This window comes from Zonotrichia leucophrys, chromosome 2, assembly GCF_028769735.1.
Source record: "Zonotrichia leucophrys gambelii isolate GWCS_2022_RI chromosome 2, RI_Zleu_2.0, whole genome shotgun sequence".
Taxonomy (NCBI): domain Eukaryota; kingdom Metazoa; phylum Chordata; class Aves; order Passeriformes; family Passerellidae; genus Zonotrichia; species Zonotrichia leucophrys.
This window is the reverse complement of record NC_088171.1, coordinates 24,861,530-24,889,122: the sequence shown is the minus strand read 5'-3', so window position 1 is coordinate 24,889,122 and position 27,593 is coordinate 24,861,530. Positions and strand designations below refer to the sequence as shown.

The 27,593-nt window shown below is 39.6% G+C and overlaps 1 protein-coding gene across 3 annotated transcripts in view; it reads left to right on the top strand.

Moving 5' to 3' along the window:
* CALCR (calcitonin receptor) overlaps positions 1-27,593 on the top strand; it is a 154,248-nt gene that overhangs the window by 75,851 nt on the left and 50,804 nt on the right. For 2 of the 3 annotated variants that reach the window (XM_064704308.1, XM_064704309.1), the window contains exons 2-4: positions 11,470-11,557; positions 21,937-22,090; positions 25,285-25,395. In XM_064704308.1, coding sequence (XP_064560378.1) covers positions 11,470-11,557; positions 21,937-22,090; positions 25,285-25,395 — 353 coding nt within the window. The remainder of the gene's footprint in view (positions 1-11,469; positions 11,558-21,936; positions 22,091-25,284; positions 25,396-27,593) is intronic. The other variant, XM_064704310.1, reaches the window with a different exon arrangement.

Genomic DNA, 27,593 nt, shown 5'->3' with positions numbered 1-27,593 from the left:
ATGGAGCAGGTGGGAGCCAGACCACACGATGCTTTACCCCAGCCTGATTCACTGGGCCTGGCTAGCAAGATGCTTTTGAGAGGCCCTGCTCCCCACTGGTGCCCACAAAATTAGGCTACACATTATTTGTTGGACTAGAATGTCATATAGAAAATAACACATGAAAAGACAACAAAATCAAATGAATGAACTTTAAAATAGTAACAGTAATATCAAATGAGAAAGTGACATTGCCAAGAGGTCAATTAAAAAAAAAATCAATATGCCATTTAATGGGCTCTGAGGAGCCAACATAAGTGACAAGAAATCATTCCTATGTTAGAACATTTTATTTTTCAAGGTGAGTAGGTTTCCTTCCCAGTGCTGCTCAAAGCCCCACTCAACACGTGTAATGGAAGAAGAAAAAGCCAGGGCTCGTGGAAAGGCAGCTCTGCTGAAGGCAGTGAGAACCTTGAGACTTTGAGGATCTGGCTCTGATCTTACTCCCCAAACAATGGACAGCAAAAGCAAAATGAGAGCCTGAAATCTGCGAGAGTCAGCCTAAACTCTCATGTTGTCCTCAGAATGCAGGGTAGGAAGGGATCTTCTATAAATGCAGATTAATACACTTGGCTTAATTCACTAACTTCTCAAGAGCATATTCATGATAGCTCATCTTGGCAGGCAGATGCAGACTTACAGATCCAAAACCTCTGCTCTGCTCTTCCTGGCTGGGAAGGTTGTGGTGAAAGACATTGTTTCTCCTTTGTGCTGCCTTTCTCATGCTTCACCATTTTTCTTGGTTTTTTGGTTTGGTTTGGTTTGGTTTGGTTTGGTTTGGTTTGGTTTGGTTTGGTTTAAATATTGTGTCCACTACTGATCTGCCAGAAAATTAAGCTTTTCTCCATGGACCTGATTACTTGGGTTCCAGTGAAACCTCTGTGACACATGGTTGGTCATTCTTAACCACGTGTATTTAGGATCTGTGAAAGGTATTGCTGAGATTCTGAACCCCACAAATGGTTAGGACAATTCTTCTGCTTATTAATATTTATAAGCAGAGGAAGAGGTCACCAGAGCTTCTGTTTGCATGGCTGGCAGCTGGTGTCCCAGAAAGGTCATCATTAATATTAGTAGTGAGTAATGACTGGCCTTTCAGCTCTCAAGGTGCATACACACATTTTAGCCACCATCTATTTTAGCCATCTCCTGGTCTTGTTTTCCTGCCAACAATGTCTCATCTGGATTCAGCTGCTCCTCTGGGACATTTGGACAAACCCTGGACTCCAGACTGCAAGCCCAGAGCAATGTTTAGGACAAAGAACCAAAGGCTTTTTATAAAATTTTCTTGGGGCGTACGAGTGAGTTGCACCATTAATGACTTGTCTCACTGTTCAGGTGATTCACATTCCCTCATCTGTACTCCTTGCTAGTCTGCTCTAATTTACAGATAAAAAGAGGAACCACAAAGCAAACAGTAACCTGCTCTCTGCAGGTCATGGCAAAGACCCATTTTACCCTTTATTTGAACCTAAGCACAGTGAACTTCACCTGCCTAGTTATCATTGAAAGTGCATCTCTTCATGCACGTTATTAGCCTGGAAGCCTTCCACTGAATTTTTAGTTGCTAAAAACTACCTCTTGGGAAAATGTCAGTTCACAGTACTTTACTGTGTGTAAATTGCCCTGTTGAACTTCTGAAATGAAGGTATAATGCCTTAGGGAGAAATGTGTAGATTTTGCCCTAATTGAAACTGGAAATTTAGATGTTTATATTCAATTTAACCTTTTATAGTAATGGTGTCATAATTCCTGACAGGTACAACAAAATATCCTAGCACTATAGCCGTGATATTCAAATAATCTGTAATAACTATAACTGATGCATATAATCTTATTTTTACTGATTTACCAATTATTTCTTATGTCCCCATCAATCACTACATGATTATGTCCTTATTTATCTTTAGATTAGATGTAAAAATAGCTTAAAATGCAGTGACAGCTTTGGGTCACTTTTCTACTCACTATAGGGTAGGTGTAATACAGAAGTATCAGTGTTGCAGTAGATATAATAATTTAAGAGCATAGGTAAAGCAAGATGTATCAGCAGAGGTAAAAATTTTATTAGTTAAACCAACTGTGGTATCTTTAAAAGTTAATTCACGCAAAGCCTTTTCCAGAGAATGTCACAAGAGGGTTTGAATGTCCCAAAACTTGTCTCCTTCTATTACAGAATTTAAAATCCCCTCATAACGCCTTACAACCTTAGAGATCAATAATCATACACCCTGACCTCAAATCAAAATCAAGATTTTTATTCATTATTAGCAAAACTGCTATAAAATCAGAACCAGACTCAAGAAAAATGCATTATTTCCACACAAGCTCATATTTTTTGAGGTAGAATTAAAACCTACATCCAACTGTAGCATGGGCTATTCTGCCAAGTAAGAACAAAATGCTTTAAATGTATGTCATGTGTATTTGATTTAAAACAATCTATTCACAGTACTTTTCACACTTTATATGACTTATATAAAAACATTGATATAATAAGAAGTTATAATATTTTTCTTGATTTTTTGCCCATCCCATAAAATATTCACTTGCTTCTAATAATTTATAGGAATGTATGCTTAGGATTAAAAAAAAAAGACCAGTGGGAGTTTGCCTGGGGAAGAATTGAATGGAAAACTGAGAGGGAACTGCCTGAAAAAAAATATTAGATAATTATTTTTCTTTGCAGTATATGCTGCAACAAAAAGAAATTTTTTTAACAAAAATTTAACTTGTCAAATCAGGAAAATATTGACCAAAACAAGTATTGATCCAAGAGGGAAGAATGTAATGTATGAGGTTACATTTATCCAATTATTTGAAGATTCTTCCAGGGTGATACAGAAAGAATTTGGTAATTGGAAAAATTACCTTACATTCACCTCTTACCCTGCAGTTTTTCTTACTTCTCCCTACTGTTTATGTGTGCTTCCAAAGTCCATCCCAGTCCGCCTTGTCATTGTATTCTTACTCTACTGAACTCAAGTATTTGTTAGAGTAGTGTTAAATACATTGACAGGCATGTTTGGTATGTAAGGTCTAGGCTGTAGGTACAGTAATGTTGGGATGGTGATCCAGCTAAAGTTATAATGAAACCATGCATATGGCCTTTTTCTTAACTCAAAAATTTTTACTGAAACTGTGTAGCATGTTTTAGTTTCTTTAGCAATGTATATTTAGCTGTACCTGTACAATTCTCTTTCTAAATTATACTAATATTATCTTACCCACAAAGGTGGTAAGGACTGTGAAAACTGTATTCCCTGTTAAAATATTATATATAGAGAGAATAATTCTAAATTTATGCTTTAATTTTGCAGGCTGTGTTAAAGATTTCAGTCTGACATAAATGTATGCAATTCTTTTGAAATCTTTATTTTACAGCAGGGTAGTATTCATCCCAAGCTTTTGGCTGTGTCCAAGCTGCACTGCCTTTAAGAGTAGATAATTGCATATTTTCTTATTGTACAAGCACTGCTGCAAAGTCCTCCAGGAATTGCAAGCACTTTTCAAAAGACATTTCACAGCTGGGCCTAAAAGGCTAAAATTATACTGTGCTACTGTGTGACATGCTAAGCCAGAGATTCATAATGATGCAGCAAAATGGCAAGGAACTGTTCTGCTTTGAGGAGTATTCAGTGATGAACCAGGCATTCCTGCAGCGTGCTTGCTTTCATCTGTAATGTGGACCAGCGGCCAAAGCTGCTTCATTCGGTCCCACTCTTCCAGCACTCCAAATAGCAGGAATGCTCTGCTATAGATTTTATTCCTCTGCTTTGTTACACAGATTTCCTTTTTTTTTTTTTCTCCTTCTTTGTTCCACAGATTGGAAATATTTGACTTTAACAGGGTAACATTTCCCAGCACTTAGCAAGATTTTTAAATATTGCTGCTTTTATCCAGTTATCCATCACTGAAATCAGAGCTAGTAAAATCCTGAGTGTTGCTTCAGAATTGTAAGGTTTGCATTTAACTTCAGTATTTCAAATTTGATTGTAAGAACTAAAACAAATTAAAGCCTTCATCATCAGGCATGGACATTGTGACATGACAGTTGCATCCTGGACTGTGTCCAAAGCAGCATGGTGATCAAGGGAGGGGATTCTGCTCCTCTGCTTGCTCTGATGAGACTCCACCTGGAGTGCTGCACCCAGCTCTGGTGGCCTCAGCATAAGAAGAATGTAGATCTGTTGGAATGAGTCCAGAGCAGGCTATGAAGATGATCAGAGAGCTGGAGCTGTTTCCTGTGAAAAAAAAAAAACCTGAAAGACCTGGAGGTCTTGAGCCTGGAGGAGAGAAGGCTCTAGGGAGACCTTGTTGCAGCCTTTCAGTTGCTAACAGGGTCTTAGAAGAAAGATAGGGAAAAGTTTTCACCAGGGTCTGCAGTCACAGGAAAAGATCAATAGTTTTAAACTGAAAGAAGGCGGATTTTGACTGTATATTAGGAAGAATTTTTACTGTGAGGGAGATGAAACCCTGGAACAAGTTGTCCAGAAATTTTGGATGCCCCATCCCCCAAAGTGTTCAAGACCAGGCTGGATGGGGCCCTGAGCAACTTGGACTAGTGGACGGTGTCCCTGCCCACGGCAGAAGGGATGTGACCTAGATGATATTTAAAGGTCCCTTCCAGCCCAAACCACTCTATGATACTTTGATGGGCGCTGAGAGCCTGACGTAATTCTTATGTGAGCAATCATTGTTTTGTAAAAGTGAGTTTATTTCAAGAGTGTGTCCTCTGAATAGTGATAGAAGGCAATGAACTCATTTTCCAGAGTCACTGTGGTGTGATCCACTCTGTCTTCCATTATGTCAGAAGCAAAAGCACAATTGCTTGCGTTGTTTCCTCTTTCACTGCAAAAGCATAAAAGTCATTTTTCTTTTAATTTCAATTCCACAAAAGCTTAAATTGACCTATGCAGGAGCAGATGTGCTGCTACTATTCACCATTCCCTCCATCTCTAAGCCTCTTCTTTAACCACTGTTTGTATGACCAGAGCCTGTGGTGCAAAGGCATAAACCTTGTCTCTCAGGCACTATTTCTGGGTAAAACAGTATGATGCTGCCAAATTCAGATAAATGCATCAAGGTGCAGAGGGTCCTGTAGATGCCAAACTCCATAATTGCTTGGTATGCAACTCTTCACGTAATGCTGTTAACATTTTGGACTAAAACACTTCACAGAAGACATTTGCAAAAGACTAAAACTAAGTTTTTCGAAACTAATTACACAGTCTGGTTTGTGTAAGTATTCCAAGCTTTTTCTGCCAACAAATCTGCTGATATACTTTACTAGTCTGTTCCTGAAATTTTCTTTGCTTTTACTTGCAACCTCATAAAACCCCTTGTCCAACAGCCAAGGGGGTCATTAGCAATGGCTTCCTGAGCTCTGAAGAAGTAGGGGGTTTTGGCCACTGGGTTTTGGCTACTAACAAGCAGTAGGCCTCACCCTCAATTTACAGTCATGAGAGGATGCAGAAGCACTACACCCACCCATACCTACATGTAATACAAATGGGGTTTGTATCAGTGCTCAGCCAGATACCTCAACACTCCCCTCCTAAGTTATGCCCTGGCAGGTGGAAGGAATCAGCTCCTCTAACTCCTTTGATGCTTTGCTATCTTTTGTTTCATAGAATGTTTAGCCTTTCCTGAAAGTCTCCTGGATAATTTGGCTCATATGTTTTTAAAGTCCTAGATAAATAATTCTTATTCAAAGTGTATTTATTGGCTTTTTTTGGTTGTTGTTTTTTTGTCAAAGTATATTTGTCTGTGTTGTATTACCCAGTCTAAGAATTTCTTAGACTGGGAATTACAACAATACAACAAACTTCTTCTTTTCCATCTTCAGTATCCTCACTGGTGTGTATGATCACATTGGCTGCTCAGATACATAATGTGGGGGCTTAGAAATCTTTGTGATTACCTTAAAAACAGACACAGACAATTCTGTAGCTAGTTTCTTCCTATTTTCATCTGGTTAATGGAAAGGATTTGGTTAGAGGGAAACCTATGGTAAAATAACCCCTTTTTGTTGAATGCTTTTAAATAGAAAAATGAAGTACCAAGCGTTGCAGCTCCCAGGTAATCCAAATGAATCAATAAAACAGAATTATTTGGTCATTTCCTCTGTGTAAACCTGAAATTGCCTATTTGCCATGGCTGATAGTTTCAGTTTGTTAACATAGCACACACTTGAGATGCAGTTCACAATCTCCACCAGGCACACTAATGGAAACTGTGATCTGCTACAACAACAACTGAGTAGTCATCACACAAGTTAGCATTTGGGTCTCAGAGACTCCCAAAATGAATGAGATAAGCTGCAAGTGTCTTAGATACCGACAGCTTTAATGTTGCAATGTCTTTATGTGCCTGACACCAGAAACGGAGAATGTGGAATTTTTATTTCTCATGGGATTCCTGTATGAAAAAGGAAGGTTAAACAAAACATTGAGGTACTGTACAAAGATAAGCCACAGGGAGTGCAGGAGTAGAAGACAGTAGATACATCTCCTGCCTTACCTCATCTCCCTGGACACCTGACTAGAGGCTGCAAGGAGACCCATCTCTCTGCCTGGGACTGATGGTCACCAGTTTTTGGCATATGAGAAATAACTGAGCAACAATCACCATTTCCATTTGAAGCACCAAGACATCCTGGTACCACTTAAGCCATTTCAAGACTGTTGCAGGCTAATGGCTAAAGAATGTTCTGGAGAAAGAGGAGGGACTGGCTCTACTCCCATCTCATGCATGGGGATTAAACTCCTGGCATTTCCTCTCCTGATAGGGTTATAACTACAATTCTGGTCTGCACAAGACCTGGGAATGTAGAAGGGTGATGTAGGGCTCACTCCTGGCCCAAAGCAGTAGCTAAATTAGGAACCCAGGGGTAAAATGTCCCACTGAGAGTGAGGGGATAATTTTAATACTTTCCTCAAAACCATCTGCATGTTTGGCTACACAAACCAACCTGCAACCTCCTCTCTGGATCCAAAATCCTTAAACACAGCAGCAGGATCTGCTGGCTTGCCTGTGCCTTGCTCAGTGGTGTCTGCCCAGTGCTTCCCAGTCCAGTGTTAATGCAGGCAGGGCAGGTTGGTGCCTTCTGTGCTGAGTGGCAAGGCACTCCCCAGGAGGGTCTGCGAGCCTTATTTAAATAAGAAAACATAGAGACCTTGTGGTTTGAGGTGTGTACCCAGCTACTCACTCAGAGAAAGCTGCATGGGGTGGAAAAGAAGCTCCCAAAGAAACTTGCAGCCTGGTAGGGACATTGCAAGTGACATTTCAAAAATTCTGAGTATAATGAACACACTGAGAAGGAGATTTTTGCATTACACTTCTGTACTTAGCCACAACTCCTCAAATTCCTATTTTGAAAGCCATTTTAAAAACCACTTCTTTATCTAAAGGTATGTCATCAGTATTGTGAAAGATGGCACTGCAGATTCATCAAAGCAAAATAATTAAAGTTTTTTGTAGTCTCCTTCCTTCCTTCCTTCCTTCCTTCCTTCCTTCCTTCCTTCCTTCCTTCCTTCCTTCCTTCCTTCCTTCCTTCCTTCCTTTTCTTCAGAACATGGCACAGAATTGTTGCTCTACTGCCTTCTTTTAAATCTTCCCCTTACACCCTTCTTTCTGACTAAATCTGACATCCCTTGTGGGCCTTGTGCAAATGGCTGTGCAGGGAGAGTTGTTCCATTTTCTGGATAACCCAATGGTAATTGTAATTGAAGACCTGTTCAGCACAGTATTATACCTGTAGACATCTGGACAGAGACAAAAGAGATGTTATCACTGAGTAGGATGCTGTGTTCATCCTCAGATAAGTTTCAGCTGTAATCTCAAGGTGTCTGTGTTATTACTATTACAGCTGAAGCAGGAGGAATACCTTAGCACACAATGAGCTAAATAAATGCTACTTTTGCAAAGAAAGAAAGAATAATATTCTAGTTTCAATAACAGTCAGGAATGTCATATGGAATTATTGTCAGCAACAGGGGCTGAAGAATTAATACAATCATAGAAAAATACTGGGCTTTAGCAGTGTGCTTATGATTAATCCCTGGATATGGATATTCTAAAATTTAAATGCATGCAGCATGTTCTACTAACATAACACTGAGTATGTACATTGTTGGACTTAGCGAAAAAGGTTAAATATTATAGGAACAGGAATTAGCATAGCACATAAAACCTGCTTGGGAACTTCAGCAAGGGAAGCAAATTTTGGTGTAATTTTATACTGTATTACATTGCCATAATAAATAAGCTCTGGTGATCCCAGGAAATATCAGTTCATTATTTATAATTTCTGTTTATGGTAATAAGCATCATCTCAGGAAAAACTCATGCATACCTTAAAACATCTGAAACACCTGTTCTTAAAACAGCTTGAAATATTGTTTCTCCATCTGTAATTGTAAAAAAGAAAATAAATTTAAAACCTCATTTAAATAGATTTTAAAATTGTGCAGCTGAAAACTAATTTCCTGACCTCTTCATAGCGTGGCCCTGTAGTGTGGCTGTGGAGTTAGTACAAGTCAGGTGGTCCTGAGCAGCCAGGAGAAGGCATGGGGAGCCTCCTGTGGGTACTGCCATGGAAATCCATGCGTGCTTGAGTTGGTGTGAGCACACACTGGGGAGCAGACTCATTTCTGGTTCCACCCTCTGTTCCTGACAGCACAGCTCCAGAGCTGTCCAGCCCTCCTCCAGCTGCAAGCGCACTGCCCATGGGCTGCAATGTCCATGTGAAAAGGTGATCCCTCTAACACAAAAGACCAAAACCAGCAGGCACTTGAGCATGCTGCTTTGCACATCCCAGCTTGTCTCACCTGAACCTGGGTCACTGGAGATGGGGTCAGAGCCATGGAGGTCTTGGCTTGTTCCTCTGTCTGGAGGCTGACAGAGTCCGTCTCCTGGGGTTCCTCTTGTGAATCTTTCTGCCTCCCTGGTGTTTCTGCCCTGCCCATTGACCAGCACTTTGTATTTGCATGTATCTTTTCATTTCAATGAGATCATCATCCTTGATACAGTGCTGATGCCAGCCTGTGTGCTGTAGTGTTATGGGCCAGTCTTAAAGTAGAAAAAAATGGTTTTTTGTCAGGACCTTTATAGTTTTTATAGTTAAAATATTGTTGTTCAACTATTCTTGAAATTTTTGCCAGATGAAAAGATTTCTGTGAAAAAGACAAAAAAAGGTGCTGGACTTTATCTGGTATGTCAGCCATTCCTGTGGTTACAGCTGGCTAAAATAAAAATGACTGGAAATAAATAGACTAGCTGAGATTCAGTATGAGAAATAGTTCTTACTCATTTACTCATATGTAATATCATATAGTGCAGTCATTTTAATTAACTCAAGGGAAAAGATTTACCTGCATCTACAGCTGTAACCCAGCCTGGTGCTGCAGGCACTCTAGGCACAAAGTACAGGAAAAGCAGACATATAGCAGTTAAATTCAGCCAATTTTGATCTTGTGCTTGCTAGGTCACAGTATTATGTTAATCTCTGTGGCATTGGTAGGAACTGTTGTGCATTTCAAAGCTGTTGACAGTTTTTAAGACAAAGTGCTCCCTTTTGATACAAAATCCCTACAGATGCAGCAGAAGTGATGATGCTGACAAGAACAGAGGCATCCACTAGACGGGCTTTACACCGTGTTGCAGAACACTTTGCAGTACAGTGTGTAATTGGATGAACACCACACTCGTGCTCGTACTCACTGCACAGCTGTCCAAGGGCCATTGTTTATATGTTCTTCATTAATCTTTATTGTCAGTTTGAACCAATACAGAATGCAGGGAAGAGCCTGGAAAATATGCAGACAATTCCAGGCATTTTTCTCTGATCTAGATGTCCAGGTTTTGCTTCAATTGAGTTGTCTACCATGAATAATCAAATGCAAGTTTGTGGCCCACAGGGTAACTGCATATTATTTCTGGATCATTTGCATCTTGCATTACTCCTGACTCAGCAGAATAGTTCTGGGAAGATTCAGACAGTAATAAGACTACTTCCTATTAGAGAGAAACCCTCTGAGCCATCTTTGCCATCACTTTATGTTTTATGTAATCTCAGTGATACATGACTGCAACGTGTGCTGCATATGACTGGATCACATGTGCTGCATTGAAGTGGAAGTGCCACACCTTTATTACATTTTGACCTTACATATTTCTGCTTTAGATGAGGACAATGTTTCATTTCCTCTCTGAAAATGGGTGCCCTTCCAGACCATTTAAAGATGAGAAAAGCTCTTACAATGCTGTTGCTGAGACAAATGTTACACTAGTCATTGTATTATTCACTGCATGTCAACTAGACTAAGCATCCCAGTCCCTGTGTCTTTTTCTCATTAAATTCGTGGGTTTCAAATGTGTAGGGTGCTCACAGGATTGTTTGTCCAGGTAGAAAATACCTAACTCCTAGTTTTAAAGCTCTCTGAAAAATGAAGGTGTGTGAGTGCTCACAGTGTTACTGTGACAGAAGGTGACCACAGCCACATGTCCTATGCTGCTCAGCACACACACCACGAGTGGTCTGTGACACATCAGAAGGCACAATGTGCTTTGACAAAGGCTGCATTTCTCATTTAATACAGAACTTAGATTTTTGTAAAACTTAAAATGATGTGTTAATGCAGAGAGCTTTGCTTGCTTGAACTCCCACAACTGTGAAGCAATAAGATTATACCTGGTGGCCCCTGGATACTTTTTCCAGATAGGCCGGAGAAGTGTTGATGTAGGAAAAACCCAGAAAACCAAAAAGCTGCTGATGCAGTTCCCTTCAGACCTGTGGAGCCGTGTCCATGCTGTGCCTCCCCAGTACTCCTGCCTGGTGGCCTGAGGCTGACACTGCTGTGTGTCTGTCACAGCCCAGACACCCAGATGAATTATGGAGCGCGCAATCCCACCCTGCTGCTCCCAGGTTCTCTTTTCCTGCCCGCGCCTTGTTCACCTGGCTAGACATTACTCAAACTCTGGCTTTCCCTAGCCCCACAAACATGGATTCTGAGCTGCTGTTACACTTATTTGCAAACTGGATCTTTCTGGGTTTTGCAAGTCAGGTTTAAAATATCCAGATTGTTCATTGGTCTGCAGCTCTATATTAGGTTAGAAGCAGCTGAAAAAGGACAACCAAGGTAGCCTCACCTGGAAAAGAATTTAACCTGGATCTGCTACAGGTCACCCAGTAACATGAAGATGTACCCCACACCATCTGTACTCACCACCAGAGATCCACAAAGGAGACTAAATTTAAAGTGAACCAACATTCAATTAGACGAAACTTGAGCACATGTAAGGCTGGGGGTGCTCCGAAAACCACACACACAGAGTCTAGATTAATTCTAAAAATGTGCTCATACACAAAGACAAGGAATTTATCGGAAAAGTCCAATAATGCTTTTATTTTTGTTGTTTCATTCCCAGAAGGGTCATCTACAAGGTGTCTCTCCAAGAAGACTCCACAATGAAAAAAACAACCCAGTGTTGCTTCTTACTCATCATCCTTCTAACTGTAAGTACAAGAAAAGTGAACTCCTCTTGACAGCTGCTGTATTTAAACTTGTGGTGATGTTGACAAAAATTAGTACCAAGTTATACTTGTTATACTCCACAGGTGAAGGAAGAGTTTCCTTACTAATAAATTTCAAAAGAAGATTATAAGATTATCTAATAAAAGTTTGAACTTGCAAACATTGTTTCTTGGTGAGACAGAATTGCAAGTCTGAAGAGGGTTATGCATATGACTTTTCATTTGTGTTTTACAGGCTACAACATATCATGGGAATATGTGTGTTTGAAAACTGCCCTTAATGTTGTTCTATGAGACAAACTGACTTAAGCAGCAATTCATTTTCACTGTTTGTAGCTGATCTGATGTTAGGAAGGCAGCCAAAATGAAAATAATCTTATAAATCTGTTTATCAGTTCAAATGCTGTTTTCAACTGTTTTGAATCAGCATTACATTTATTTTGATGTATGCAACATTGTTGAGTAATTGTGGTTCTAAAAATATAGTGCCTAACTAAACACTTCTCACATAAATTGAATCCTTTTGCTGAACTCTACTTGTGAAACCTCAAATTACTATTGATCATCAGAAAATCATAGATATTACAGGCAGTCAGAATTAAGAATATTGCCCAGAGCCTAAGTTACAGAATGATCAGCTGATCAGCATATGTCTGAATGCTATTACTGGGAACAAGCGCCTCACTACCCTGATATGGTACGAGTAATTTGCATGATGCCTGCCACCTTAGTCCCCAACTTACTCTAGATCTGCGTTCCCAAAGAAGACCTTCTTCTTCTTCTTCTTCTTCTTCTTCTTCTTCTTCTTCTTCTTCTTCTTCCACTTCCTCTCCCTCTTCTTCTTACTCTTCCTCTTCTTCTTCTGTTTTCTTGGTTAGCTCCTCCTGCCTCTCTGCTTCTCATTTTCTTCATTAACATCTGAATGTGAAATATCTCTGTGCAACTCCTCATCAAATCCTGTGTTGTAGAAACAAAGGAAACTCATATGCTGTAGAAAATATGTCAGAGAGCATAAGCAACTGCCCTACCTGGTTCTCTTATTGGGCTGTACCTCTCCTCCCAGCCTAGCAGAGCTTGTCCACAATGCTGTTTGCCACTTAAATTTATACAGATAAAAAGGGAAAGGAAAGTAGAGAACAGTAAAAGAATGATGGATAGAAGGAGGTTAAAAGAAAGCAATTAAATGAGATCATGGAGAATCCAGGAGAACAGCAAAGAACACATTACTTCAGTAAAATACTGAATTCATGGTTCAAGATTAGGATGCTCCATCAAAGAAGAGCTGAAGAGATGGAGAAATAATTGAAGAGAGTTAATACTTTTTTGCTAACTTGGTCCCAAAAGAATTTGTCCATAATTAGTTAATTATTTAAGGAATCATCTCCATGTGTGAGAGCAGTCTTCTACTCTGAGGTACACTAGAGTATTCTGGCATTTGTGACCATTTGGGTTGGCAGTTCTACCTGTCCTACAAGGGTGCATGTGACAATGCACTGGCTATGAAATCACCCATGGTCAGAAATGTCTGTAACAAAGCTCCTGAGAGAGACCAGCTTTCTTCTGGTTTGAATCCCATCTGATCTGCATAGCTTGATAGGGGTCTTGACAAACAATTCTTCCGATAAAACGCGACTGCCAAATGAAGAAATAGATCCAGCTTATTTTGCTCCCAGTCAAGTGACAGGACTGTAAATATTCTGATAATTAAAATTGTCAACAACACTTTTGAGCACTTGAGGTGCTTTGACCTACAGCATGGGTTTGTCGGTCAGCCCTGGAGGACTGATTCTTGCCGTGTTGTCCCCAGATCTTTTAAATCTCTCACCCATGAGAGCATGTGTGCAATGTTAGGTCTATGCTCATTCCTGCAGCATTCCAGGGGGAGGAATTCTTTTAAAATCTCTTCAGTGAGATCTGCATCTACATTCCTTTTAAATATCTTTGCACCAAAGAGCACTTCATATTCTGACCTCAATGGATAACTTAACTTACATTTTCAAGCTTCCAATCTCTGTGTGCCTCCCTTCCCACTGTGCTCTACTTTGACATCTCTTAGGTTAATTTCCCTTTTGGTAGGGAAGAAGCCACAGTCACAGAAGTAGACCATGAACAAGCTTTTCTTTCCATCATGAAACTTATCCAGAAACTGCTGTGAGATCAAATATGAAAAATATTTTGCCTCATTCATTTTTCTGAAAACTTCCCCATCTGCAGATGGTAGAAGCAGTTCATTTTTGCATTTTATTTATGGTTTGTAATGAATAAAGGGTGTCTCTCTTTCAAAAAGGCTCTGTTGGTTCCCAATCTGTTGGTTCTTCAAATCATTCCTTTGTTCCAAAAACATGTCAGCCACTATCTGTAATTAATAATACAGTAAATACAGTAATTAAGATGATTTGTGACATAGACAGGAGTGATCTCCCATCCTCAGCTCTACCCACCCCACAAGACACCCTCTAGCTCTCCTTTCTTTGATGACTTTCATGGTTTTCTGTTATCCTATCATTTGTGACCTGAACTCCCAGTTGATCACGGTGAGCTGTTGCAAAGCAGCACAACATTTTGAGATCCTTATTTTCTCCTCTGTGCTGTTTGCCCCACTGTAGGTGCTGGTGTTTCCCCTGTGGAGGTCCCCCCTATTGAGTAGGGGAGACTTCTACCTGAAATCTCTTTTCTTAGTGTAACTGTGATTCCCTAACACAATCTCAGAGCTGGAGCACACCCTGCCCTCTATACAGTTAGTGCTTTGCAGAAGACTCCCCAGATTCTTCTCATATCTCTCCTTCAATATTTTGTCAGAGACAAAAAATTACTTACTTGGTTTCACAGACACTTCCTTTCCATCACCTCCTTTAGACTTGTCACTTAGGGCTTTTGGTACCATCGGATAGAACCATCTCTTTTATGCATGGAATTTTTTGCACAGAATTGATAGCAATTCCATGTACAGCAGATCCATAATAACCCATCTTTGCCAAAAAACCTGAAGCGTGAATTGTTCCAAAACCTAATTTAGAAGTACAAGCAATTCCTTATTGTCTTCCTCTTTGATGGATTCACTTGCTTTTGGATGCCGGATAATGCATCACTGTATGGTCTTCTACTATAAAAATGAGAAAATTTAGTTGTTCATTATGTCATAGTTCACTTTAGACTGATGCTTTCTAGTTTTTTGCAATTATTAAGAGCCAAAGAATGTGACTGAGATTTGTTTCTTCAAGTACGGAAGCCCTGGAATTCTGGAGCAATTAGTTCATGTCCTCAGTGCACGTTTCTCTTCACAAGAAAAATGGAGAATCAGCACAGTGTGCCCAGCAGCATCAAACTTCCGAGAATGAGGAAGAAGAAGAAGGTTTGGGTCTCTTCCCTGTGTGACCAATCAATTTTTCAGGACATTGATGGAAGAGAGTTCTATTTTCTGCTTTATTTTCTCAAGTAAGAACTGTGCTACAAATGGCCCTGGAAATGAGGATTGATGAAGTAGTTTTTCCCACATACTCCAATTTTGTGTCCTGAGCCAACCACAACATGCAGAGTAAGGACTAAATGGATGCTGCAGCTGAAGGCCACACTATTTTCAATTAGGCCCACTAGACCTAATTGAAAATATTCTATTCTACACGAAATTCATTTTGAGCAAAAAACAAATTGTGCACTTTCACTGAGTCCAAATCTGTTAAATTGTTACCAAGTCTCAGTCACAAAGGTATGCAGAGTCTGATACTTCTTTCCGACACCTGAAAGACTCGTGAATAATTCCTGTCCACAAAACATTGAAAATTAATTATATGAAAACCTAAATGTAATTTTTGGTAACTGCATAAACTGGTGTATTTTGGAATTCAGTGGTGGGGTATGTTCAAGTCTCCAGAACCATTAGTCAAGCACTTGCCACCATGATGGGGGAGCTGCCCATGGTGCCTCTGCTTGATCCTCACAGCTGGGAGTGCAACACGCACTGGTGGAGCCCACAAACTCCACTGGGCTCCTGCTCCTGCTCAGCTCAGTGGCTCTCAGTGTGCATCTCTGAAGCCCACGTCTGAGCAGGTACTGTGAGAACAATCCTTTTCCTGCTTAGACAGCATCTCTTCCAGCATCTGGTCCAGAGCAGATCTCCTGTGGGCTGGAAGAGCTGCTGAAGATGTCACAGCCTCCTTTGTCTCCCTTCTTCTGAGCCCTCCTCTCTGGCAGCCCAGAGCCTTCCCCAGCCTTGGATGGTGAGATCCCCCTGGGTCTCATCACCTTAGACCATGCCTTTGGAAGCTGCTGTTCGGCATGCACACCTCTCTGTGTAAATATTTATGGGTTGCTTCATGCTGTAAGTATGTGCACTCAGAAGTTCAGAACCTGTTCTCACACAAGGGAAGCTCTGGAAAGCAAACTGCTGATATATTAAAGTGGTAAGAATTAGTGTGAGAATTTGGGAGTCAAGCTGCTCATATTTTCCCAAGAAATAGGAATGCTGCATTCTGTTCTATTCACCCAGTTTCAGGGATGATCAGGACATTTTGACTATCTTTTCTTTTTTTAAAACAAGGCTGTTGCTATGCAGCTGATTGCAGTAAAGAGGCCTCTCACAAGAGGATAATCAAGGCTGCAAGAAGATATCCATGAAGTATTCTGGATTAGCCCACAGTTTTTATCAGGCTAAAATGAAAGTAAAGCTTCTTCTGTAAACAAATCTTGTAGAAATGGAAAAGAACTATAAGATCTGTGACTTGCTTTTCAGTACAACAGCCTTGTCTTCATCTACAGCACCTGATAATCTCATGCTTGTTTAAACAGCTGCCAAATTCTGCCACATTAGTCATATGGGATCTCACTGAGATAATTATCATCCTGCTCCAACAGCAATAGAGTATGGGAAAATTCTAACATTCAGTGATTAAGTAAAACGTGTCATGTAGTAGTGTTTCCCCAAAGAAATTGCCTGCTGCTTCCTAGCACATTTCTGATGGATAGAAATGATTATGTTTACTGAATATCATATGCTAATGACCTTCCTAAGGTATCAAGTTGTTTTCTTATCTGTCCCAAGGCTAGCAGTTGTGAAAAGTAGTTCAAACATAATCAAAATATGAGAGCGGCTCTGCAACTCATCTAAATCATGCTGAGCTCCTCCTCTAAAATGTGATATATTGAAGAACAGGAGTTTAGTGATCCACAAAGAGATGACTGCACACAGCAGTTTTAAAAGAATTATACCAAATGAATGATTGAGCTGTTGAAATCAATAAAAAACAGTTAGAGCATCCAGAATTTCTACTAGCCTGAGCCCACCAATAATTCTTGCTAAATTACTATATTTAGTGGAAGAGGGGGGAAAAAAAGACAGCTACAAATGCCTTCTTTTCCTGATAGTCATATACAGTTATTGTTAGTGTCCTGCAAGCTCCTTGATGGCAGAAGAAAAATATTTGGGGATGCTTGTTCATCGTGTCCAATATTTTATGGGGAAGAAAAAGTGAAATACTTTTATGCTTACTTTATCTGGATTCTCCCTTGCAGAAACAGGCACAGCCTGGCACAGGTTCACAGCAGTTACTCTTACAGAAACCAGGGCATCGTTTGTTCATTCCTGTGTAGTTTAATAATGAAGCCAAATTGCTTTATGGGAATCTTTTATTCATTCCAGGTATAAAGTGAACTTCAGCATTCCCAGCAGCCTGTTATTTCTCTTTGTAATGATAATTCACTCTCTTATGTCAGTCATTTGTCACGTGGTGGCTTGGTGGTCGTATGTATGACGTCATTTACTTGGACTTTTAGGAGTGACATCATATGTACGGCTGCTAAACTGCTGCATGGGACATCACTTAAACTGTTTTCTTCTGAAGAATTCAGTGCATTTTTAAGCAATGATCACATTGATTATTGTGAATTATTTATTTCTCCTTAATAAAGAATGTTTATAAATGAATGAGGCATTCCTTTATTGTATTAACATAATCTATATTTCCATCTGAAGTATCTGATGAATGGATGGGAAGGCTTTTTAATGTGCATTAATGAACTATGAACACTTAAAATTTGTTCCATATTTTATAGGTTCAATATTTGTAGGTAGTGGCCAGGCAAAGATTAATTGACCTTGGTTTTTTGTCTACAAATGTGTCTTTTAAGACTTCATTTCTAAAATACATTGACATCACAATGAAAACATAGTAGAAGAGGTGAGTCAAAATAGTGAATTCCATGAGAGCTGATACACACTGATACACAGATATTCATGGGACATTCTCACCTCTCCCATTAACACAATGCAGACTAAATTTTCTCCCTCAGGTAATCATAGCCAAGCTCCTGCTATTTCTGAAAAGAGAATAATGACTCAGAGATGTCTTCCTGCCCCATTTGCCTCTTTCTGACTACTACAGTAAGGAGTGAGGGAGACTAAAACAAGTAATAACATCTGGCATCACAAACTGCATCAAAATTCTTGTCTGACTGCAAGTATATATAAAGGCTGGATCATCAGCCCACTGGACTGACTTTGGGAGGTCAGGGTGGTGGACATGGGATTAAATTCTGAGTGGTGGACATGGGATTCTCTTTTGAATGGTAAAAACCCCTGTATTTGAAACAGGGATATGACTTCTCCACCTCCAGCAAGCCATAAAATTTATATTTAATTAATCTGCTGAAGAGGTAATCTGATTTATATGGAGAAGAAAATTGTGTTCAAGCTTCCAAGGCCAGCTTTTCAGATCTAGGCAAACAAAAATGAGGAATAGAAATCAAAGGAAAGAGTAGATTTAAAGGGCATATCACAGATGACATACCTATGTATAACCCCTTAATTTGATTTCCCACACAAACTATTCAATTACATAAAAAGTGCCCAGAAAGATTTTTGGGTAATTACCTTTGAAGATCTGAGTCATTGTGTTTGGTAGAAAGAAAAAAAAAAAAAGGAGAAAAAAAAGAGAATAAATTAATTTTAGAGACTGTCCTCGTTTAGGGCAAATTTGGGAGAAAACCTCCAAAGGGGACTCCTCCAGAGAGCAAAACCACATAGCCCTTCCCCTCAACCAGTTCAGGAAGGATTCCTCAGAGGGAAGTGGAAAGAACCTGTTTATTTAAGGGGCAAAGCACCCCCCAGCACACAAAATGAATACCAGATGACAAAACTCATTCACTGCTCTGAAGAGATGACAAATTCAGAAAGTCTCCCTGGTGGGTGGTCGCTCTGTTATCAATCCTTCCAGCACTGGGAAAGGCTGCAGAGTGGGCCCCAGCACACTGCAAAGTGTTCTCGGTGTTTCCCTGGGTCCCGGTCTGGAGCTGGTTCAAATGGTTCCAAGAAAAGGGAAAGAAAAACGGTCCAGGGAAAGCTCAGACTGCCTCAGCCAGCTAAACCAACTAACTAACTAAAAAGCAAAAGCAGCATGGTGTTTTGCCCCATCCATGCCCAGACAACACAGTCCAGCCGAAAGCGGAGGAGTGAGTGAGGCTGATAACAGAAACTGTTTCTTCTCCCCACCTTTGCTGTCAGACCCAGTCTTGAAGGCACAGAATATAATATCCAGCATAAACTGAGCAGACAATTGGGGATACAAGCATCATAAAGTAACCCTAGGACAGAGACCATAATAAATCTAGTGTTATTATTCCAACTTTTATCCAAACTTGCTTTCATTTTACTGGAGGTCATTAAGTGATTTCCACTGATGAGTTTTAGTGACACAACTCATCTATATTTTTATCTGTCTGAGTGAATTGCTGGCCTAAATGTGGGCAGTAGAAATTTCACTGGCAACTTCAGCTGCTCCACGATTGTCTTATGCAGGGGCAGTAGAATGGGCCTCCTGGTAACATGGCTGAACACTCCTATATAATTTTGTACACAATGCAAGGCATGTAATCTATCCACCATCACAGGTGCTCTCTACCTCCAAGGATCAGAATATTGTCATTTAACTGTACCCAACTGTGCCAACTTCTTCAGGAATTACACACTGCAAGTAACAAAACTATAAAAGTACTGTGACTTTAGTGTCCAAATTGTGTTTCACCCCTCAAAACCATCATCCCACACATGGATGTGCTCCCAAACTGGCCCAGAATTGCAGATAAATTATCAAGAAGAAAGGTATTGCCACAGAAGTCCTCCTAGCATCCTGTGATGAAAGTGTTATTTCTGTCTTGAGTACAAACAGTTTGGAACTGAGGTATTATTCAAAATAAGAATGGAAAAAATTAATATGCAGTATCTACTTATCACTTCAGAGAAGCACCAGAGCCTGTGTCATGGACATGGACATGAAGGGCTAAGACAAAGCTGAGGTTGTCTGAAGAACCTCATCTGCACTTTCCTGTGCTGGATTTAGGATTTTGCTTGGCTGGTTTTTAAATTATTCTTGAGGACTCCAGATGCTCCCCTTAGTCCTTTTAAAGCTAAGGAATCTTTTGTTATGTTTGGCTTTGCTTCTGTATTTCCTGTTCTGACTTTCTAGATACTTAATTTTTCATTCGGATGGCCAGATGAAATGTTCCAAATGGCTCATTGTTCAAATATATCTTGGGGGGAGAGGAAGAGGGTGATGTATTCATACATCTAAAATTTATGTAAAATTATCTCTGCCAGAAAATATTTTCATTCTTATTCCTCCTACTTTATTTCAAGCACCTAATTAAGTACAACAAGATTGACTGCCTCCATGTTCTCCAGCTAGCAGGTGTATACAGTTGAAAACGTCTGTGTCAAAAGAGATGAGATGAGATGAGATGAGATGAGATGAGATGAGATGACATGAGATGAGATTATAAAAACATAATTGATTTGATATAAAAGTATAAAAAGATTAAACTTACAGGGTCTGGTACAGAAGTATCAGGATAAAAGTAATGGCTTTTTTCAGTGAAGTCAAACACACTGATTTTGCCATGTCTTTACAAAGGTGATTTAGCATGCAAATGGGGAGGAAAAGTATTGTATTGATGGAATACAATTGCCTGTGATGGGCATAAAAAAGGGGCAGCAAAATGTAAGAAGTAAGCAGATATTTGAACTTTCAAACCTGTCACGTTTTAAGTTCAAACAACTACAAATGCGTGCCTAAAGATCTCTGTATTAGCATTTGCTGCTAAAAAAGGTCAAGTTTGTGTGTTTATGAGAGTCCTAGATTTTGAAGCAGCCTGCAAATGAATCTGAGTGTGATGGCTTTAATACCATTTAGTAAAAGGAAAACAGAGGGTCATGCTAGGAAAGTGCTACAGCAATGCTGCTTTTGAGTGGGGAAGCAGAGGAACTCATTTTTTACTATCACCTTCAAGCAAAGAAGAGTCACAATACAGGATTGAGGCAGAACAGAACAAACTAAAGCACCACACTTTCATTTCTGCTCACAGACCTCGGCTGTACAAGGAGGGAGGGAAGGAGGGGTGGAGTGATTGAGGGCAGGATGGTTGGATGGATGGGATGGATGGATGGATGGATGGATGGATGGATGGATGGATGGGTGGATGGGATGGATGGGTGGATGGGATGGATGGATGGATCCACAAGAGGATTGAGGCAGAACAGAACAAACTAAAGCTCCACACTTTCATTTCTGCTCACAGACCTTGGCTGTACAAGGAGGGGAGGGAAGGAGGGGTGGAGTGTTTGAGGGCAGGATGGATGGATGGATGGGATGGGATGGGATGGGATGGGATGGGACGGACGGACGGACGGACAGACGGATGGATGGATGGATGGATGGATGGATGGATGGATGGATGGAAGGTAAAAGGGCAAAAGAGCATAACTGACCTCTCTACTTGAGATCTTTGCCTTCCAAAGGCAGTGATCCTTTCCTTTAACAGGCAGGCAGTTCAGAATGGGATAATTCAGAAGATGCCACTATATCAAAGAGGACCTTGCTATTTAGACTATCAAATATAGGGGGTCTGCTTAGATACTTAACTAAGAGCTAAAGTCAAGTATTGATATTTAAACTCTGCCTTCTTTGGCCTTAACTGTAGCAGAAGCTCAAAGCAAAGGTTGTGGCCCTGAGGTATTTTGTCTGCACTGTCTAGAGTTAAATCAGCACAAGTGAAGAGAAATACATGGGTTTAACAGAAAATTCTCTTGCAGACACTAAATTAAATGAAAATATTTTGATGACTTTATCAAGTACATAATGACCGTCTCTTCACCAAGAAAAATGGCTTGGTTAAAATATTATGTTTTCATGAGGTAAACTAATAAAATTCAACATTTACTTTGTAAGTAGTACAAGGCCCATCATAATGATAAACATATGTGCAAATAAAAGGCCTTTCAAGAATGAGTAATAGAAATTTCTGGTCCTCACTTTTTGTAAATTTAATCCTCTTTGTTTATCCAGTTGTACTAACAGCTTTTCCTTTCCATACAGAGAATTGTTCCAAGTCTTTCTTCTGCTGTAAATTATACTGATCCTACATTAGAGCCTGTAGTAACTGAAAATTCAGTCATACGGCAGAAGATAATAGATTCGCAGTTCAAATGTTATGAGAGGATGAACAGAGCTCCTCCATACAAGAAAAAAGGTAAAAAGGGTTTTTTAAGATTTTGTATTTTGCTGTGTGTGGTTATATAACTATGAAGAAATATTTTCATCTCTATACTAACCCATGGTCTTCCTCAAGGTGCGGTTTCCTTTCCACAAGCAGTAATCAAACTCACACTTACTTAGCATCCTCCTAAGGGCAAAGAAAGGAAAAAGGCTGGAAGGAGCCCAGGGAATTAACAGCTCTTCCTTCCTCTGTCACCTACATTTCTGGCTCAGTGCTTTGCTGCTTGTTTCTCTCTTGTTCTTGCTTGGGGAATAACATTTTCCTGAACCTCTCAGCAAAGCCATAACTGATTGTGAATTCTAAATATAAATGTTGTTCTATCTGCTCCACTCAGTGTTTCAATTTTTTTGCCATTTCTGTATTGACTGCTGGGTGTTGTGCTCTGTACCAGCAAAAGTTCAACATATTTTATATTCAGCAGCAACAATAGGAAAAAGAGGTTTATAAAACACTGAGACTTATAAAAGAGGTTTGTAAAACATCTTTATTGAATAGAAGCCATACACGAAGATGAATAAAAAGGGAAATGACAAATAATAGTGGTGCTGCAATTGTACTTAAAACAGCATTTCTGTTTGGGACTAAAAGTTCTGGTCACTTTTTTTCACAGTAGATATGAATGAAGATATGAGGAGCTAGAGAAAAATATATCACAGGAAGTGTGAGATTTCTGCAAGCAAACAACAGATACTGAGGACATAGTTTAAAGGGAAAATATACTTTAAACAATTTAAAAAAACAGATAATGGGGGATTTTTTGTAATACAAGAATAAATATATTTCTCCAGCTCTTATCTTAAAATTTTACTGGGATATGTAAGACTCCAAAAGGAGTTAGATTTTAAGACAGATAATCAGGTCTTGATGCAGAACTATTTAGGAATGAATATAGAGATTTCCACTGCTTAACATAGGTTTTAATTCAGGCAAATAATACCCACAAGCAGTTAAACAGGATTATTGGATAGAGGGAATGATATTTCAGTTAAAAATAAGCCTTTTAGTTGCTGGACTTGCAGGAGAAGTAACTTACTGTTTCTTGTTAGATTACTCTTTTAGTCTCCACCTCTATAAATGCCTGATTTTTGCATCCATTGACAGTAACCACCGGATTCACCTTTCTTTTACACTTTCCTTGTGTGATAAGTTGCAAAGGGTTGATTTTCCAGCATGAGCTGGGAATTCATATGTATCAAGACATGAATTCCAAGCAGTGCTCTCAAGGGCAGTGCTGTTGCAGGAAGACAGCCTGCATTCCTTCAGCTGGCAGCTAAATTTAAGTGATGCCATTGAGAGCTGCTGGTTCATGGCAGCATGCACTCAATTAATTTTTAATTTAGAATGAGGGTAATGGGTGACTACAGAATGGTGCCAGCACCACTGAAGTTGTGCTCTGAATTGAAGACATAGCAAAATGAGGGACTCAGGCACATGGAAAGACATGATCACCCCTTCAGAACAGCAGCGTGTCCATATATATATATGTGAGTGTATATGTATGCATACATAGATAGGCAGAGATAAATGTGAGCATGTATATATATATATATCCTGATAATTACCTTGGAAGACAAGTCCATTATGTATAGGTTGATCTATGTGACTATTTTTCTTTATCAGGCCAGGCGAAGGAGTTAAAGTTTTAAAACTAGGTATTCCCTCCAACTCCATTTGGCACTACTTTTCGAAAACAAGCTCAAATTGCAATAACTTTCTACTCTTCTTCTTCTTCTTCTTTGGTGTTACAAAAGTGTTCCTAAAAGTTTTTCAGATGCATTTCAAAGATCTAGAAGAATATGACAATGCCTGAAGGAAAGATAACAAGCTGCTGATATGGTGATTTGACAATTAAGTGAACAAGTAACACTCGCACATTTAACTTGATAACTGAAAAATATATGTGCATAAAATCTTAGCTAATGAAGAAAAAGTGTGCATAAAAATTTCTTTTCTGAACAAGATCTAATCTGGAAAAAATTCAGTTTTAAATTTTATGCTTTTTATTTTTAATCAACAACTACTTGACTTACAAACAGTTATGGGTGCAAGTTGGAACAATTCACATATCTTTTTACAGCTTTCTTGCTTCAGTTAGAAAGTTTATCTGTGGATAGTTTCAAAACCTCTAGAAGGAGCTAACTGTTATATGTTAATAACTTGCAGTGATTTCAGGTGCTTTCTATTACAATTCTTTCAAAAACAGCCATCATTTTAATGCTTTCTCAGGCCCAGAGTGAAAAAAAAAAGCTAAAATGTATCTTCTCATTCTATTTCACTTTAACCTGATGATCTTGGTGACAAATACTTTTTCCCCAACACAAACTGGTTTTGAATGGAAAATGACCAGGAAGTTTAGGGAGGGTTTAATGTGTTTCTTGTATAAATCCACAATGAGTCATGTTACACGTTACAGCAAGCAGCCTTGGAGCACAATTTCTGAGGACCATGGCATGCGCAATCTCTGTAACAGGGATCAGCAATGAGCTGTGTTCTGCTGTTTTGGGGCTTGGAACATCCCACAGCCTCAATAGCATCACCTTCCCAGAAGGGCATGATGAGGACAGGATCCCAGCATGCCTACCCAGACAACACCAGCAGGCAGAATCCGCCTGCTACAGATCCGTCTTGCACCTGCTTCTCTGCGTTTGTAGTGACATCACCAACCTCTAGTGCTGAACCAGGCAACAGCCTGGCAGGGACCTGTCTCTGCTAATGCTGCTTTTTGCTGGCATGTCCCCACAAACGCTTCCTATCTTTGCATTTCAAACGCCTGATTGTCAGACATACTGAGCAGCAAAAGGTGAAATGAAAAGTGGAAGTCTCACAGGTCCTTGGGCACCACTAGTGTACATGCTTAAAGCTGACAGAAAGAGATTCAAGAAGATAAATTTGTAGGATGGGACGCTACACTCAAAGTTCAGCTCAACATGCTTTAAAATGTAACTTTCTTGTAAAATGAACACCACTAACATCAGGTCAGTAAAAACAAATACCTTCTAGTACCTGAATGCCACTCTGAGTGTTACAATAATAATTTGATATATTACAAAAAGAAAGTTTTCTTGTCTGTAGGCAACAATAATCCTTGAGAGGCTAAAACAGAGTGGTTCAGGAAGGAATTAACTCATTTTGTGGAATTAACTCTTGCAATCTTCTTAAATGTCCAGGTCTGTTCTGCAACCGAACATGGGATGGCTGGTTGTGCTGGGATGACACACCTGCTGGAAGGCTCACTGCTCAGAATTGTCCAGATTATTTTCCAGACTTCGATCCAACTGGTACAGTATTAATTTTTATAATTTTTCCTGCCAAAGGATGTCTTCAGAACATTTGGGCCATTGAGTGGATGTGCTCAATCCAGTGGCATTTCTGTAGCTCTGTAAAATCTCAGAAAGTTTGGCTGAAATTAAAACACATCAAGCTTTTTGGTTCCATAATTAACATATTTTTATTTTAGAAATAATTTATATGCATTTATATTTATGTAAATATAATCCATGGACTTATGGAACATAGATTATGAAAATGTCAGCTTCTGAATTACAATATCCAGATATTCTTAGCACCTCATTCTAAGTTTTTTATAATGAAGAGAAGATGCTTATGTGCTTGAAATATGTACCAGTATGTTCTTTGTTCAGTTTTTATTGGAAAATATAATTTTCTGAAAGAAGATGAGCAGAAATAATGTTCTTTCAGTCTCTGAGTTTCAGTTCTTAGCTGAATTATTCATACAAATGCTAGAAGTACACTGAGAGAAGTAATTGAAGAATATTTGAAAGGAAAATAAAAAATCAATGCAAGTATTTCTAAATAGATATGAGGAAATATTAGACACATGTTTAACTCTGCGAAGAGTACTGTTTGAAGAGAGACACAATTAGGTGTTCCTTGCTCAAGACACGTTGCTTCTAGATGGTGCTTGATGGCACACTGTGCTAAATTTGACATTGCCACAGTGCACAAATTGCAGTTAAAATCTATGAAATTAAACATTTGGGAGGGACGGTGCGCAAATCTGAAAATTTTCAACCAGCTTAACCCAAAATGCATGTGCGCAACTGGAAATGAAGGAAACAAACTATAGCTGTGAGTTAATTATCCAGCACCATTAGCTAAAATTGATTTTCTTGAGGTTATTGCTTATTTAGAAGCTGAGGAGTTTCCAGGCTGAATCAAACCCATACACATTTTGCTGAATCCCATTTACAACAGCAGCCAGATTGATTGTTATTTCTGTTCTTCATAAATCAAGCTGTCCATAATTACAGAATTCACACAGCAAGTAGCAAATTTCCAACTTCAGACCCAGTCTGACCTCCATTCAATCTTGAGTGAAGGAATGTTCCCCTTTCTAGTGGAAGTAGGCATTGGACAGGATGGATTGAAGGAAATCTGTTTGCTCAGGAGTCCTGTGCTAGGAAAGTGAGCTTGTGTGGCAAGGACTATATCCACTTCCTGTGGAAACATCCTGAGACCAACCCAACACATCTTTACAGCAAGTTACACCCCTGAGGCAGACAATGGGCACCAAATCACAAGGTCTTGTCTTTTGTGCCCTTTCTTCACAAGACTTGATCTCTTTTCTGTAGAGTGTCATGGTTTTCAAGAAGGAGTCTTGGAGCAAGGTCATGCTCATGGCTCTTCATTGGAGCACCTGGGGACAACAGACTGAGAAGCTGAGACCCTCAACTGCAGGACTGCCTTTCATTCCGGTCTCCCTCTCTGTGGACCAGTACTCCAACCATTAGACTATTTGCACAAAAGATTCCAAAAGAACATTTGAGAAGAATTGGCTAAACTTAGTTCAGTTCCCACACAGAAGTGCCCACATTCAGGAGAGAGCCTGAGAGTCTGCATCCTGAGGTTGCACAAGATCCTTCCTGCATGCGTATTAGAAGTGCCTCTAAAATGTGGTCTGTACCTTCTGTTTCAGACTCCATTTTACTCATAATATCTTCCCCATGCAGCAACAGCCCTCTTTATGACTAGGAAGATTTACTACAGGTCTTTTCCTTTCCCCACTCCCATGGTTTTCAAGGAAGAAAAAAGTATGTGCCATTAACAGTCTTAGTTTATGTATACTCCATGCAATGCTCAGCTTGTACCTGCAAAGGTGGGTGCTGGGCAGCCTTGTGATCACAGAAATGACTAAAGGTTCTCATCCTTCATAGATGGAAATTATTTCAGAGCCACTCTCCTACTTGCTCATCAACCAACTATTCTCAGCTTTTCCTCTTATTGGTCTCCAGTGACTTGTTCTGAACTAATTGCTCTGCTACAACAGCACTTTTCAAAGAAACACTTGAAGCCATCCATGGAAAAGCATCTCACTCCACTTACTAATGCTCATTAACACCAAGGCCTGTGGCTTGTACACTGATTGCAAATCACTCCTTAAGGTACAAAGGCTTGTCATGAAGTCTGGCCCACAGTATGTCCATACTGCAGTTACTCTTTCTGGCAAGATTTAAAA